Below are 17,663 nucleotides of genomic sequence, written 5' to 3' on the forward strand. Positions count from 1 at the left end.
TCTTAAGTCTTTTTCTTAAACTTCATTCTGTTCGTCTCTAACCTCTAAACATACAAGGTTAGTATTGGCTGATTATCAGACAATAGTGTTTTTACATCACTGGTCACTCTGGCATTGAATCCAAGCCTGAAAACGCTATCTTGGAGGTTTGGCCGGCAGGTCTTTGCTAAATTTATCAAGTAGATCCTCACATAGCCCCTGCATGAATAAGTTATCCGACAAACTTGAACCATCGCTGCATGTCGACAGCACACCCGTCTTCAGCTATTTTAAATTAGAAAGTGTGGAGTATGCGAGAATTGAGTATTTTGGAAGTTGAAAGCATTCCACCTTCCACCTAGAATGACATTTCAAAATAATTGTAGAAAGAATCAATAAGCTGAGAGGAAATTTGATAGAGGTATTCAAAATCACGAGGGGCCTGGATAGAGTAGATAGGAAGAAACTGTTCCCACTCATGAAAGGAGCAAGAACAAGAGGGCACAGATTTAAAGTAATTAGTAAAAGCAAAAGTGATATGAGGAGAAACTTTTTTTGCGCAGCGAGTGGTTAGGGTTTGGAATGCACTGCCCGTGTGCTGGAAGTAGGTTCAATTGAGGCATTCAAAAGCTTTAGACTGTTTTCTGAAAAGGAAGAATGTGCAGGGTTACAGGGTGAAGGCAGGGGAATGGCATTAGGTGAGTTGCTCATTCGGAGAGCCGGTGCAGACACAATGTGCCAAATAGCTGCCTCCTGCACTGTAACATTCTGTGATAATGTTAATTGGAAGGGTAGAATAAGTTTAAATCTTTAAATCCAGTGCTTTGTTTCAGAGCATGCAAGGTCAAGGGTTGGTATGTAAAATATATCATGCACTTTTTAAGAATTCTAAAGAGTAATTTTTCTTCTGAAACTTTAGCGACAGCAGCGAATGCAGAAGGAACGTCTCATGAATGAATTTTCTGCAGCCCTGAACAACTTCCAAGTAGCGCAGAGGAAAGCTGCAGAAAAAGAGAGAGAGTCTGTAGCGAGAGCAAGAGCAGCATCACGCCTCTCAGTAAGTGTGAACAGTCCATGAAATCTAATTGTATCTTCCAGCCCATCTCTCTTTCCCCCATTGCACACCCAAAAACCTGTAGTATACCGCACAATGGAGCCATTTTATATTTAGCTTTAATTTTAGGAGCAGAGTTTTTGGGTGTGGTGGGACCGTAAAATGCAGCGAGCCATTCAAGATTCCATTGACTTCAACGGGATCTTAAAATCCTGCCAGGGTAAAATGCTGCGCTGAGTTTAGATTTGGGGCTGTGATTGGGAATGCCGTTTTTAAACAACCACTGAAAATATGACCAGGATTGTTAAGGAACCATTGAGACCGCAGTCTACTTTTCTGGATGTTTTGTTTCTTCAGGGGATACCCATGAAAATCTGGAACAACAGTGAAAACTAACTAATCAGTTTATATTTTCACAATTTATTTACTGGGGAGCCCAATGTCAATTATTAGTAATTCTATGTTCTGCAATTCTTTGTTTTTAATTACAATGGAAAATTGTGAATAAGCCAGTATTTTTATTTGTAATTTGGCTGGTCGTTGCAGGACCTTCGGTAATTGAGCAAGTGGCGGTAATCTGGATTGCAAACCTGAATGTGTAATATGGGCAAAAAAAAAACTTCATCTGCTAGGCACGCTCATTTAGTTGGAGCAACCTATGTTAGTGCAGTTTTTTCCTTTTGCTTCCTGGCAGAAGTGAGACACTACATGAGTACAACACTGAGCTTGTGTGTGATTTGGACTAGGGACGGGACACTTTTTTTCAGTCAAGTTCTGGATGTATGTTTCTTTTCTATCCTAGCCCTCACCTCCCTAAATGCTCACGTTTGGATAATACTGTAGCTTTATTGTTCCCAAAATTTATCTCTTTCCAGAGTGGCTTCAGTGATGACGAGCACAAGGAGGAACCACTTGTATCATTTGAAAGGTACGGATGTGCACTTATCAGAAAAGCTCTTTTAAAAGTTTTACTTTGAAATATTTGTGGAGTATAGCATGCTAAAATAAGAATAGGACACTTTTTTTTCTTTTACTTCTGCGATCCATTTACAAATTCACCTTGGACTAATTGAATAAAGGTTCCTTCCCCCGGCCCAGTGATGTAGGGCATGAACATATTTGAGGTCATCTCAACCTAGTTCCTAGTGGATTGACTGTAAATTTTAATCAGATGGGTTCTGAGACTCATAAGATGGCCTGATGTTTGGACAAGATTCTTACTGCTATATGGTTGCTTTTGAGGCATGAATCAAGCAATTGGGGTAAAATATGGGGAACGTCAAATGCCCTTGTACCACATAGTGGACCATTCCATAGCACTAACGTACCTTACCTTGGTAACATAAACCAACACTAACCTTGGTAAATATACAAATTCATCAAAGAAGAACATTTTTCAAAGTTGTGAAAGAATGATTGATGTTTTTATTTTCTTAGTAATGAAGACTGGAGTCAGACACAAGCTCACTCACAGGAGGTAGCAATAACTGAAGAAGACCTGGAACTTATAAAGGAACGAGAGACAGCAATCCAGCAACTGGAGGTTTGGTTTTCATTTCATCAAAATGTATATAAATATTGTGTCTTTAGGGTGTGTGGGATGCAAGCTTAACACAAGCTGACTGATGGAAGTTCTGTTAATTTCTGCTAATTATCAGTTTACGTTTGCACGGGTCTTTTGGTATCCTTGTGTTTGAAACTACACAATTCCACTTTCACAATGAATTTGTTTAGCTTCTGGGGAGGAAGGAAGAGAATGCTGTGAGCAGTGACTTGTTGCTTTATATAATATCACCAGATTTGAATTGATCTAGTGTCTTGTCATCCTCCCACCACATGTGCCAGGCATGAATGGCATTTTATACGTAGACAAATTCACCGATACTGGAAATTGTCCCTTCAGAGTGAATTAAAACAACTATTACAAATTGTTGACCTCTGTCGTGAAGCGCATAGACTTTCAGCTTGACCTCTGTCGTGAAGCGCATAGACTTTCAGCTTGACCTCTGTCGTGAAGCGCATAGACTTTCAGCTTGACCTCTGTCGTGAAGCGCCTAGACTTTCAGCTTGACCTCTGTCGTGAAGCGCCTAGACTTTCAGCTTGACCTCTGTCGTGAAGCGCCTAGACTTTCAGCTTGACCTCTGTCGTGAAGCGCCTAGTCTTTCAGCTTGACCTCTGTCGTGAAGCGCCTAGTCTTTCAGCTTGACCTCTGTCGTGAAGCGCCTAGACTTTCAGCTTGACCTCTGTCGTGAAGTGCCTAGACTTTCAGCTTGACCTCTGTCGTGAAGCGCCTAGACTTTCAGCTTGACCTCTGTCGTGAAGCGCCTAGACTTTCAGCTTGACCTCTGTCGTGAAGCGCCTAGACTTTCAGCTTGACCTCTGTCGTGAAGCGCCTAGACTTTCAGCTTGACCTCTGTCGTGAAGCGCCTAGACTTTCAGCTTGACCTCTGTCGTGAAGCGCCTAGACTTTCAGCTTGACCTCTGTCGTGAAGCGCCTAGACTTTCAGCTTGACCTCTGTCGTGAAGCGCCTAGACTTTCAGCTTGACCTCTGTCGTGAAGCGCCTAGACTTTCAGCTTGACCTCTGTCGTGAAGCGCCTAGACTTTCAGCTTGACCTCTGTCGTGAAGCGCCTAGACTTTCAGCTTGACCTCTGTCGTGAAGCGCCTAGACTTTCAGCTTGACCTCTGTCGTGAAGCGCCTAGACTTTCAGCTTGACCTCTGTCGTGAAGCGCCTAGACTTTCAGCTTGACCTCTGTCGTGAAGCGCCTAGACTTTCAGCTTGACCTCTGTCGTGAAGCGCCTAGACTTTCAGCTTGACCTCTGTCGTGAAGCGCCTAGACTTTCAGCTTGACCTCTGTCGTGAAGCGCCTAGACTTTCAGCTTGACCTCTGTCGTGAAGCGCCTAGACTTTCAGCTTGACCTCTGTCGTGAAGCGCCTAGACTTTCAGCTTGACCTCTGTCGTGAAGCGCCTAGACTTTCAGCTTGACCTCTGTCGTGAAGCGCCTAGACTTTCAGCTTGACCTCTGTCGTGAAGCGCCTAGACTTTCAGCTTGACCTCTGTCGTGAAGCGCCTAGACTTTCAGCTTGACCTCTGTCGTGAAGCGCCTAGACTTTCAGCTTGACCTCTGTCGTGAAGCGCCTAGACTTTCAGCTTGACCTCTGTCGTGAAGCGCCTAGACTTTCAGCTTGACCTCTGTCGTGAAGCGCCTAGACTTTCAGCTTGACCTCTGTCGTGAAGCGCCTAGACTTTCAGCTTGACCTCTGTCGTGAAGCGCCTAGACTTTCAGCTTGACCTCTGTCGTGAAGCGCCTAGACTTTCAGCTTGACCTCTGTCGTGAAGCGCCTAGACTTTCAGCTTGACCTCTGTCGTGAAGCGCCTAGACTTTCAGCTTGACCTCTGTCGTGAAGCGCCTAGACTTTCAGCTTGACCTCTGTCGTGAAGCGCCTAGACTTTCAGCTTGACCTCTGTCGTGAAGCGCCTAGACTTTCAGCTTGACCTCTGTCGTGAAGCGCCTAGACTTTCAGCTTGACCTCTGTCGTGAAGCGCCTAGACTTTCAGCTTGACCTCTGTCGTGAAGCGCCTAGACTTTCAGCTTGACCTCTGTCGTGAAGCGCCTAGACTTTCAGCTTGACCTCTGTCGTGAAGCGCCTAGACTTTCAGCTTGACCTCTGTCGTGAAGCGCCTAGACTTTCAGCTTGACCTCTGTCGTGAAGCGCCTAGACTTTCAGCTTGACCTCTGTCGTGAAGCGCCTAGACTTTCAGCTTGACCTCTGTCGTGAAGCGCCTAGACTTTCAGCTTGACCTCTGTCGTGAAGCGCCTAGACTTTCAGCTTGACCTCTGTCGTGAAGCGCCTAGACTTTCAGCTTGACCTCTGTCGTGAAGCGCCTAGACTTTCAGCTTGACCTCTGTCGTGAAGCGCCTAGACTTTCAGCTTGACCTCTGTCGTGAAGCGCCTAGACTTTCAGCTTGACCTCTGTCGTGAAGCGCCTAGACTTTCAGCTTGACCTCTGTCGTGAAGCGCCTAGACTTTCAGCTTGACCTCTGTCGTGAAGCGCCTAGACTTTCAGCTTGACCTCTGTCGTGAAGCGCCTAGACTTTCAGCTTGACCTCTGTCGTGAAGCGCCTAGACTTTCAGCTTGACCTCTGTCGTGAAGCGCCTAGACTTTCAGCTTGACCTCTGTCGTGAAGCGCCTAGACTTTCAGCTTGACCTCTGTCGTGAAGCGCCTAGACTTTCAGCTTGACCTCTGTCGTGAAGCGCCTAGACTTTCAGCTTGACCTCTGTCGTGAAGCGCCTAGACTTTCAGCTTGACCTCTGTCGTGAAGCGCCTAGACTTTCAGCTTGACCTCTGTCGTGAAGCGCCTAGACTTTCAGCTTGACCTCTGTCGTGAAGCGCCTAGACTTTCAGCTTGACCTCTGTCGTGAAGCGCCTAGACTTTCAGCTTGACCTCTGTCGTGAAGCGCCTAGACTTTCAGCTTGACCTCTGTCGTGAAGCGCCTAGACTTTCAGCTTGACCTCTGTCGTGAAGCGCCTAGACTTTCAGCTTGACCTCTGTCGTGAAGCGCCTAGACTTTCAGCTTGACCTCTGTCGTGAAGCGCCTAGACTTTCAGCTTGACCTCTGTCGTGAAGCGCCTAGACTTTCAGCTTGACCTCTGTCGTGAAGCGCCTAGACTTTCAGCTTGACCTCTGTCGTGAAGCGCCTAGACTTTCAGCTTGACCTCTGTCGTGAAGCGCCTAGACTTTCAGCTTGACCTCTGTCGTGAAGCGCCTAGACTTTCAGCTTGACCTCTGTCGTGAAGCGCCTAGACTTTCAGCTTGACCTCTGTCGTGAAGCGCCTAGACTTTCAGCTTGACCTCTGTCGTGAAGCGCCTAGACTTTCAGCTTGACCTCTGTCGTGAAGCGCCTAGACTTTCAGCTTGACCTCTGTCGTGAAGCGCCTAGACTTTCAGCTTGACCTCTGTCGTGAAGCGCCTAGACTTTCAGCTTGACCTCTGTCGTGAAGCGCCTAGACTTTCAGCTTGACCTCTGTCGTGAAGCGCCTAGACTTTCAGCTTGACCTCTGTCGTGAAGCGCCTAGACTTTCAGCTTGACCTCTGTCGTGAAGCGCCTAGACTTTCAGCTTGACCTCTGTCGTGAAGCGCCTAGACTTTCAGCTTGAAGTGTAAGCAATGTGTTCAAACTACTTTATTCTCTTATCCAGGCTAACATCTTGGATGTCAACCAGATTTTTAAAGACTTAGCAATGATGATCCATGATCAAGGAGATATGATTGGTAAATTAAGTCTCTTGAATACTTCTCTCTTTTTGTTCAACTTTTTGCATTCATCAAGTTGAGAGTTGTTGATGCTAGAAATTGAAATCCCCCTGTGTCAGCATCATGGAACCCCAGGCCAGCTTACAGCACTCCTGGATGCAGAGTAAAGATTCTTTTGTTCTACAGAACCAGTGTGATTGGCCCTGTAACTTAATTTATTTTCCACACCAGCCAACCTACAGCTGCTCTGAATAAGATTGCCAATTAGTCCCTGGTTTTAAAAAAAAATCATTTGCATTCATAAAAGTCCCTTTCATGACCTCATGACATCCTTAGTGTTTTGCAGCCAATTAACTACTTTTAAGTGTAGTTACTGTAGTTATGATTGTACTGTGGGCCCAATATCACCAGACACTAGGTGGTTTCATGTTTTTAAAATGTTACAGGCCTGATGACAAAGCTGCAGGGGATGAACGTTTTGCCCAAGTGCAATTCCAGTTACTTTTCAGTGACATTCTGAATGACTGCAGGTTCCCTGTCTTCCAATCTGTGCATGTGTAAAGATGGCAGTGGTGTCGTTGTTCCAGAAAGAGGAAGTAAACGGCCATTGAATTGGAAGATTTTGCAAAATAACTATTTGTAAAGAGGTATCAGGAAAGAGCTAGGAAATTAGCCTTAAATGGCTTCAGTTGAAGCCAGCACAAATACAGTGAGTTAAATGGCTTCCTTTGAGCTGTAATTTGTGTTCCTGTGACCCTCCATGTACACAACCTCATTCTAGTCATACCGTAAACAGATTAATGAAAGTTTGGTTGTTTGTATTTAGCAAATCTAATTGATGACTATTATATTCTTTTCTGTGGCCGCATTCATAGTCCACCATCAGCTGTTAACTTTTTTGAAGCCTCCCCTATCCCTGATTTAAAATGGATCATCCATATCTCCATTGTTAAAGATGCCTCAAAGAAACCCTGTTTCCTAATTCATACCAAACACTTCCCCCACCCCCCCCCCCCACCCCCTCTCAAATATTGCTCTGTGACAGCTGTGTCTAAAGCTTTGCATTCAGTTAAAGCTTTCTTACTTCTTGTTTCTTACAGATAGCATAGAAGCAAATGTGGAGAGTGCAGAAGTACATGTTGAACAAGGAAGTCACCAGTTGCAGAGGGCAGCTTATTATCAGGTAAGATTGTACATTATGGTAATTTGCTTTAAATTGCAAGTTTCCAGGCATTACATCCTCAAACCATTTACTTCGGTTCTAAAAGCTCAGAAGAACCAGAGATTTATTGTACAAGAAGAGGCCATTTAGCCCACTTACTATTTATAGCCATTTATGCTAAATCTTTGCTAGAATAATTCAATGCTAATCGCATTACCTCACTTATTTGAAACAGGAAGATGGATGGAGAATATGTTTTCCAAATTTCATTTTAATAGATTCAATGCTGTCGACCTCAACCCCTTTTGTTACAATATCGTGAAGAAACTAGGAGCAGGAGTAGGCCCTTTGAGCCTGCTCACCCATTCACCATGATCATGGCTGATCCTCTGTCTCAACGCCATATTCCAGCTTTCTCTCCATACCCCTTGAAGCCCTTAATATCCAAAAAAAATTATCAATTTCTTAAATATACTCAGTGACCTGGTCTCCACGGTCTTTTGTGGAAGAGAATTCCATAGGTTGACCACCCTCTGAGTGAAGAAATTTTTCCTTATCTCGGTCCTAAATGTCCTACCCCGTATCCTGAGGCTGTGGCCCATGGTTCTAGAATCCCCAGCTGGGGGAAACACCCTCCCTGCATCTAGCCTTTTTAGAATTTTATACATTTTCAATCAGATCCCCCTCATTCTTCTAAAGTTTAGTGAATACAGGCCCAGTTGAACCAATCACTCCTCATACCATGGTCCTGCCATCCCCAGTATCAGTGAACCTTTGCTGCACTCCCTCTATGGCAAGTATACCCTTTCTTAAGTAGGAAGACCAAAACACACGATAATCCAGGTGTGGTCTCTCCAAGGCCCTGTAAACTGCAGTAAGACATCACTACTCCTAAACTCAAATCCTCTTGCAATGAAGGCCAGCATACCATTTGCCTTCCTAATTGCTTGCTGCACCTGCTTGTTTAATTTCATTGACTGGTGTACAAGGACACCCAGATCCCTTTGTACATCCACATTTCCCAATATATCATCATTTAAATAATACTCTGCCTTTCTGTTTTTCAGACCGAAGGTTATAACTCTCAATTATCCACGTTACACTGCATCTGCCATGTTTTCCCACATACACAACTTGCCTAAATCGCCCAGAAGCCTCCTTGATTTCTCCTCACAACTCGCACCTCGTGTGTAATTTTGCCCACTAGCCTCTTATGTGGGACTTTATCAAAAGCCTTCTTGAAATCTAAATACACCACATCCACTGGTTCTCCCTTATCTATTCTACTAGTTACATCCTCAGAAAGCTCTAGTAGATTAGTTAAGCATGATTTCCCTTTCATAAACCCATGCTGACTTTGTCTAATCCCGCTAATGCTTTCCAAATGTTCTGTAACCACATCTTTTATAATAGACTCTAGCATTTTCACCACTACTGATGTTAGGCTAATTGGCCTGTAATTCTATTTTTTCTCTCCCTCCTTTTTTAAATAGTGGGGTTACATTTGCCACCCTCCAAACTGTAGGAATTGCTCCAGAGCCTATAGAATTTTGGGAGATGACCACCAAGATTTCCAGGGGCACTTCCTTTAGTACACTGCGATGTAGGTTATCAGACCTTAGGGATTTTTCAGCCTTTAACCCCATTAATTTCTCTAGCACCATTTTATTACTAATACTGAGTTTCTTCAATTCCTCCCTCTCACTAGATCCTTGGTTCCCTAATGTTTCAGGAAATTATTTGTGCCCTCTTGTGAAGGCAGAACTAAAATGTGTTCAATCCTTCTGCCATTTTTTTGTTCCCCATTATAATTTTCCTCATTTCTGACTAAGGGACTGTATTGCTATAATTGTTTTGTATTGACTGTATTGCTCTAATAACCTACTACATAGAGAAATGTCCCCTAACTTTGTCCGACTCTTGTAATAACACTTTTCAACTGATCCCTCATCACTGACTATTGAACCAAAGAAATAGTCTCGCCCTATTAACCCTACCAGAACCCTTAATAGCTTTAAAACCACTATTATGTCCGTCTCTGCTCATCTGCTGAAACCTTAATTCATACCTTCGTTGCCTCTAGACTCAACTACTCCAATACGCTCCTGGCTGGTCTTCTGCATTCTACCCTCCTTAAACTTGAGATCGTCAAAAACTCTGCTGTCCGTGCCTTAACTCTCAGCAAGTCCCGTTTCCCTATTGCCCCTGTGCTTGCTGACCTGCTTCGGCTCCTGGTCAAACAGTGTCTTGATTTAAGAATTCTTGTCCTTGTTTTCAAATCCATTCATAGCCTTGCTCCTCCCTAACTCTGTAACCTCCTCCAGTGCTGCAGCCCTCTGAGATATCTCAATACTTCTCTAATTTTGGCCTGTTGTGCATCCCCAATTTAATTGTTCCACTTTGTGGCCGAGTGCAGGGGTTTTGGGGAAAAGGCACGGCAATGGCAAGAGGTCATAATGCTCATTTGGAAAGCCAGTGCAGACACAATGGCCGCCTCTGTGCTGTTGAAATTCTGTGTCATACTTTGTTTTATTATGCCCCTGTCTTGGCACATTTCATTACACTAAAGTAAAGGCACTATATAAATGTTATTTTTGCACCAGTGGAAAGTCTTTGTATTTCAAATCTCACCTTAACTGTAATTTCCCATCCTTGGTGTCATTTTGATGAATCTTGGAGGTATTCTCTTTGGTTTTAATGTTCTTTCTATAATGGGGGTGCCCCAAAGTTATACTCTAAATGCAGCCTAATCAATTTTATGCAAACTTATTTCTCTTCTATTCTAAATTCCAAGTGTTCTGCCCTAATTATTGTAATATTGTGGAAATCTTGCATTCTCACATTTTGAAATTGAGATTCATTGTACCATCTCTTACTTCAACTCCTTGCACTGCAAAATTAGACCCTGTTTGCCACCTGTTTGTTCTTTCCTATAACAGTGTAAAACATAAACCTCGTTTTGACCATTTTTGTTTTTCTTCCTGCATCTTCCACCTTCTTTTCAACATTGAAGATCTTCTTCTGTTTTACTGACCTTGATCTTTCACTTAATTTAAAATGAAGTAATGTATGTAGCGTATCTGTCAAAAGAGCAGCTAATCAGTTCCTTTTCTGCCACACTCTGATAATTGCTGCTCTTGATGAGAAATAGTAAATTTACTAATTTGTTCAAACAATTGTCATCATCTTTTTATGTAATATTATTCCACAACAGGTTATCGCCTTAAATCACAACCCATATAAATCCCTTTAACTTCATTTCCCACTTCCAAATGTATTAGGCACTCCATTGCTTTTATCAGTTCTATTTTTTTTTAGTAAGCCTTTGCCAAAAAAAAGCATAAAGTTACTTGTTCCACTTCCTAGTGAATATGGACCTACAATGCTTTCCTTGAATTAACCAGCTTCTTTCAGTGGGATCTCATTATTGCCACGTAGGAAAAGTCGGAATGTTTTTCTAGTACAATTGAAAGTGTACTTGGGCACATGAAGCAGAGTTACTCATATGTAATAATAACACTATATATAGGAATGCTTGGAGCTGATGGTTGCCCAACATAGGTGTTAATTTTTCCAGCAATAACACCACCTGCGTTATTGAATACAAAATAAAATTGACTTGGTCATCTTCGTATTTTTGCATTTTCAGAAAAAATCCCGCAAGAAATTGTGCATCCTGATTATAGTTCTTGCAGTGGTTGGTGTCGTTTTGGGCCTTATCATTTGGTGGGCATCCAAATAGAGCTTCCATGGAAAACACTGCATCTCGCGACATGGGGAAAATTAAAACTGTACACCAGTGGAAGTCAATGGACGATTTTCTCTGCAAGTTCACTGAGGGTGTAACTTATCAATTTGTCGTGAATTTCATGAAATGAGAACCAACACCTAGAAAGAGGTCACGTTATTTATTTTATGTGCACAATAATGTAATATTTACCCTTTGTTTCCATTTGTTTGTGCACTGTGAATTTAAAAAAATTGCTACTTGTTTAAAGCAACAAAGTCTGTAAAGCTTTATCATCTGATGTGTTTTGTAATGATGTGCAAGTGGCTTGGATTTTCAATGTCACTCGGTTAGATTTTACACTTGGGGGAGTCCAACATGGCAATGATCCTTTTTATCAATTTTTGCAAGTCAAAAACCAATTACCATTGCTCTCCTCCTCTCCATCTGGACAAATACCACTATGCTGTAAATTCCTTCTTAACCTATTTGTCCTAAATTTGCCTCATGCTTTACAGTGTAAAATATGGATTATTGGCAATGGAATATCAATCTTTTTGACATCTGTCTCAATACCGCTAGATCATGATGGGCTTTTCAGTGATGCAATTTTTATTGGCAAACATTAGATCACTGATTCCTGCCCAGTGATTTGAAAGCAGAAACAAAAACCGTTACTGTCAAACAGATTTGAGTTGATCACCATTTTTTTGTTCCTAGTTTGTCTAATATAATCAGACATGTACATTGCAAACCTTCATGTGGATTTCAGTCTTCCAGTTTTTCAAAATGCTTTGTTTCGATCATTTTCATATTTTAGTTTTCCAATGGTAGCTTTCCAAGATTAAACCAAAGGGCTTGTGATGATGATTGAAAAAATGTGAAACTAGTTCTTGTCCTTAGAACCACTTTAGGTGCCTTTTACAAGGCTGTGTCTATTGTGTGTGGCTTGAGTAGAGTTCTGCATAAACCATTAATATTTTAACGATTCTTCCAGTGTTATGGCTTAATTCCCCAAGTCTGGTATAGCAGAAATAGGGAATGAGGAATTGATTCTAATGCCCTTAAACTTCCTTTCACCTCAATTCTATAAAGCACAAGTATCTGTCTGCCTGATAACAGTATACCAGATTTATTTTAAAGAAAGCACTTCAATTGTCCTTCTACTCGGAACAGAGGGAGCACAAACTGAGCGTCGTCGTCATCAGAGCTTTGTGATTAGGATGGAGTGAGCTTGATTATTTAATGTAGCTGTCATTACATTACTTGAGGTATAACAGACCTGTGAAAATTGCTCTAATAGTGTAAATTTTGATGATTTGTGAATTTGACTCCCTCAGGACCTCTGCTGATTCTGTTCTCAATCAGAGCAATATATATATGTTTTGACCTTAGGCGGGACCATGCAAGATATTTCACTAGAACTTATCACAAGGTAATAGAACCACTCATTGGGAATGGAGTAGAAATTGTAAGATAATCATCATCTAGGTGAAAAGGAACTGACATCTCCAGAATAAAAAAATTTGAAGAAGGAAATAAAAGTTGATATAAAATTAGGTGTTGTTTTAGAAAATGTTTTTTTTTTCCCTTGTCTAATAAATCATGCACATTTCTCAATGTAAAAATAGCACCTACTAGCAGTACCAAACTAATCTGTTCTGCATTTTTTAAAATGCTTTTCTCGGAGAGTTTTCAAAGATTGAACATAAATCCTTGAATATCTATGCATCTTATTACTCTTGCAGAATGCAATACAAATAACCAAAATGATCAGCTTTGATTTTTTTGTGTTTTGAGGCCATGCTCAGTAGGAGCTTGAACCCTAAATGTCTACTTAGCCATTCCATTCTCTGTACTTTACATTATATCACATATATAATAGTTTATGAAAAAGCCAACATTTGGCTGTTTGTTTTGGTATTCTGTTATGAATAAATGTCCCCTCACCCTGATTGTATGTAAATATTTATATTCCGTTTATAAAACAAGTAAAGGTACCAGTCCTGTAGAGAGTGATGTGTAGCTGGCAGACTCTGTCCATAATTGATCAGAAGCGTTGACCCTTCCCCTGTTTTAAAGAATTGTCCAGCTGGCTGTGTAGGCCAGCTGGTAGGATGTCATTGCACCTGACACAAACCTCCAGTGGTGTCAGCCTACCTGTTCAAGATGATTATACATCTCATGTCTTCAATGTGATTAGGACTCTGGAGACCATGTTCATGTTGGTATACATCTAAAGCTGCTTTGCATCAACTTGAAAGCATAAATATAATTACCAAAGTTAGAAATATTTCTGGTCTATAAGATCATCAAAGTTGACTTCTAAGGATAGTTTTTCAAACCGGCTTGTCTCTTAATTGCTTTTGCCTGTGTCTTCTGGAACGGCTAATTTATTAGCCTAAGGAAAATCACTGCATTGAGACACTCCCCCACCCCCCTTTTATGATTGTCTTTCAGTTCAAAATTGCATGGTTGCTGATCCATGGCATTTTGATAACTAAACCTGATTTAAAAACTCAATCAATGGAGTTCTTTCCAGATGGAAAGTACTCCACTGACTAAAACACATCCTACTGGACACGGGGAAAGAGTGTTCTATTACTCATCTGACTTCGCTTTGACCTTGTTATAATACAAATAGGCATTAAATAAATGTAACTGTCGGTGCCTCAAAACATTTTTCACATTTAAATAGGTTTGAAGGCCATTAACCTGGATGAAGATTTGGTAGTTGTTCTCTACCAGACTTATTTAGCAAAGAGCCGGTTGATTTATATAAAAAAAATGTAGCAAGTCCTCACTTAAAGTTGTAGTTGTGTTCCTGAAAATTGTGACTTTGTAAGTGGATCGTGGGTTCCATAGGAACCAATGTTAAAGCTGGAGTTGGGTTCCTTTTGGCATTTCTTGCCTGAAAAAAAACAATTTGAGTTGAAATACTGTACCATGAAGTGCAGCACTGTGTATTCCCAGCTGAAACAACCTGCAAAATAAAATGTCACTAAACATAAACGAAACACTATAAATTGAAGGGAAAACATAGCAGGGCTATGGGGAAAGAGGACTATTTCAAAGAGCCAGCACAGTCATGATAGGCTGAATGGTTTCCTTCTGTGCTGTATAATTTGATTATTCTATGATTAGAAGCTGAGGAGTGGCCTTAGTCTAGTTCCCTAACCCTATCCCTAAACTCCACAGAAAATCTCTGCCACGTTTTCCTCTAAGGTTCGACAACCTTGTTCCCTAACTACTTTCTTTTGCAGCTAAATGCATTTTTTTTTGAAAACCTATATGTAATCTTTCAATCGTGAGACACTGTATTACATTTTCACATCTCCTTTTATCTCAAAATGCTGTGTTACAGAGGATTACTGAGGCCCTTCACTCACCTTCAGGTGGGTGTCCAATATTCATTGCCTGAATTTCTACAGATTCATGTCAATAGGATTTCTGTTCACTCACTGTCTACTGATCTGCAACAACGAAGCACAACGATGATGCTGGCAAATGGCACAAAAACTAAAATAATATCACAGAATCTCTCAGTGCAGAAGTGGTTCTTCAGCCCATCGAGTCTGCATCCACACGTGAGAAGCACCTGACCTACCTACTTAATCCCATTTACCAGCACTTGGCCCATAGCCTTGAATGTTATGACGTGCCAAATGCTCATCCAGGTACTTTTTAAAGGATGTGAGGCAACCCACCTCCACCAGTCTCCCAGGCAGTGCATTCAGGACCTTCACCACCCATTGAGTAAAAAAGCTTTTCCTCGCATCTCCCCGAAACCTCCTGCCCCTCACCTTGAACTTATGCCCCCTTGTGACTGACCCTTCAACTAAGGAGAACAGCTGCTCCCTATCCACCCTGTCCATGCCCCTCATAATCTTGTACACCTTGAGGTCGCCCCCTCAGTCTTCTCTGCTCCAACAAAAACAATCCAAGTCTATCCAACTTCTCTTCATAACTTAAATGTTTCATCCCAGGCAACATCCTGGTGAATCTCCTCTGCACCCCCTCCAATGCAATCACATACTTCCTGTAATGTGGTGACCAGAACTGCACACTGTACCCCAGCTGTGGCCTCACCAAGATTCTATACAACTCCAACATGACCTCCCTACTTTTGTAATCAATGCCTTGATTGATAAAGGCAAGTGTCCCATATGCCTTTTTCACCACTGCACTAACATGCCCCTCCGCCTCCAGAGATCTATGGGCGCACACGCCAATGTCCCTTTGTTCCTCAGAACTTCCTAGTGTCATGTCATTCATCGAATACTTCCTAGTCAAATTACTCCTTCCAAAGTGTACCACCTCACACTTTTCAAGGTTAAATTCCATCTGCCACTTATCTGCCCACTTGACTATATCTTCCTGTAGTAAAAAAGCTTTTCCTCGCATCTCCCCGAAACCTCCTGCCCCTCACCTTGAACTTATGCCCCCTTGTGACTGACCCTTCAACTAAGGAGAACAGCTGCTCCCTATCCACCCTGTCCATGCCCCTCATAATCTTGTACACCTTGAGGTCGCCCCCTCAAGACACCCAACCTCACTGTTAACCACCCGACCAATCTTTGTGTCATCCACAAACTTACTAATCTTACCCCCTACATAGTCGTCTATGTCGTTTATATAAATGACGAATAATAGGGGACCCTGCAAAGATCCTTGTGGTACACCCCTGGACACTGGCTTCCACTCACTGAAGCATCCTTCTGTCATCACCCTCTGTCTCCTACAACTAAGCTAATTTTGAATCCACTTTATCAAATTACCCTGTATCCCACGTGCATTTGCCTTCTTTATAAGTCTCCCGTGTGGGACCTTGTCAAAGGCTTTGCTGAAATCCGTATCAACTACACCAACTGCACTACCCTCATCTACACACCTGGTCACCTCCTCAAAAAATTCAATCAAATTTGTTAGGCCTGACCTCCCTCTGACAAAGCCTTGCTGACCAAACGTGACGTAGCAGAGAAACAGGCACCAAAGAGTAAACTTTAAAGCAAAACAATGTTGAAAGTGCGGATTTAAAGCGAGAACTGACTGTTGTTTGAGCAAAGAATGTTGGCTCTGGCAAGCCCATTGCCCTTCGAATAGTGTTTCGTGATCTTCAGTATCAACTGGAACAAGCAGACAGTTCTGCATTTGCTGTAACCTTTCAGTCTTAAGGGCAAAATGCTACTGCAGTGTAATGTTAGCCTGTAACAAACTCAAGCTTTCAACCAAGCGATAGGCAATAAACCCCGTGTTCCTTGTTCCTGTTACCTTAAGCATCAGCTGATGCTTTCCTTCGTCACTTTTTTCTGACTACTTTCAGCTCAATTTCTGATAAAGTTAATGAAGTGTAGGATGTCGATAAGGCTGGGTAAGTTCAGAAGTAGTGAATAGGATAAAATTGAGTTAAATCTGGAGATTATGAGGAAGAGAATATTTAAAAATTCGTTTTATCGGACTGGAGAAGAACTTTTTAAAAAATATGGCTAATAAGCTATTGATTCCAATAATTTTGTTGAATGCTGAAATGATTGCTCAGTGATAAACAGTGATTTTTCCAGCCAGGAATGATTTTCAACTATTGTGACCCAGTAATTTGTAAATTCAACTTTTTTCATGATTTCTTGCATTTTATGAATGTTTTTTAACTTTCACGTCAATTACCAACCTTGTCAATTTTTTATGTTCCATAAGCTCATTAAAATGGGCTATTAAGGACAATGTTCAAATAAATTGCAATTCTTTTGATACATAAACAATATATAAATGCCCCAGACCTAAGAGCTAGCTATGCGTTCTGGTGTGGTGGTTAATATATTTTGTGTTTTGGACACCATGAGCATGTTAGGTCCAGAAACTCCAGTAGTACGACCTCACTTGAAGATATACTTGGCGACTGGAGTCTGTTTGACCAGGGTCATAGTTGACCTTCATGAGAAACTTCTCCATTTCAAGGAACTAAAAGAGTGGAACCATGCAAGGAAGAATTTGATGAAATGGAGGAAAAGAGCCCAGCATTTCTACATCATATTGCATCCTCCGGATTCGCCCAACACAGAAGGAGGCCATTTGGCCCATCATGTGAAAAGAGCTGTCCAATTAAATCTGACTACCATGTTCTTTTTTCCCAGTTTTTCCTTTTGACCTATATATTCAATTTCCTTTTGAAGGTTATTAATTGAATCATGGCTGAACATGATAGCTAATTCATAAACCATTACTGCTTATGTATAAACAGCAAATGACCTGAGCAATTTGTTTTTTGGTCGTCTAGCTGCAGGACAAATGTTAGCCAGGGAGATGTGTGCCTTGAATTCAGGAGTAATAAGACCACCCAGTCTAATAGGTTTTAGCAAAACCAAATTAAACATTTATTAATAGAAGAACAGATTTTAAGCACATGCATAGGCTTACAGATACTACTATGATAACTCCTAGCTCTCCTGATTAATCTGACTCGCAGTTACACCTCCGTTAAG

At 41.7% G+C, this 17,663-nt stretch overlaps 1 protein-coding gene across 1 annotated transcript in view; it reads left to right on the forward strand.

Moving 5' to 3' along the window:
* Positions 1-13,139, forward strand: part of LOC121291551 (syntaxin-12-like) — a 32,599-nt gene extending 19,460 nt beyond the window's left edge. The window contains exons 5-10 of the mRNA XM_041212906.1: positions 899-1,036; positions 1,909-1,961; positions 2,471-2,576; positions 6,241-6,313; positions 7,396-7,478; positions 11,107-13,139. Of these exons, the coding sequence (XP_041068840.1) occupies positions 899-1,036; positions 1,909-1,961; positions 2,471-2,576; positions 6,241-6,313; positions 7,396-7,478; positions 11,107-11,199 (546 nt within the window). The 3' untranslated portion in view covers positions 11,200-13,139. The remainder of the gene's footprint in view (positions 1-898; positions 1,037-1,908; positions 1,962-2,470; positions 2,577-6,240; positions 6,314-7,395; positions 7,479-11,106) is intronic.
* Positions 13,140-17,663: the final 4,524 nt, after the last annotated feature.

The sequence above is a fragment of the Carcharodon carcharias genome, chromosome 19, assembly GCF_017639515.1.
Source record: "Carcharodon carcharias isolate sCarCar2 chromosome 19, sCarCar2.pri, whole genome shotgun sequence".
In the NCBI taxonomy this organism is placed as follows: domain Eukaryota; kingdom Metazoa; phylum Chordata; class Chondrichthyes; order Lamniformes; family Lamnidae; genus Carcharodon; species Carcharodon carcharias.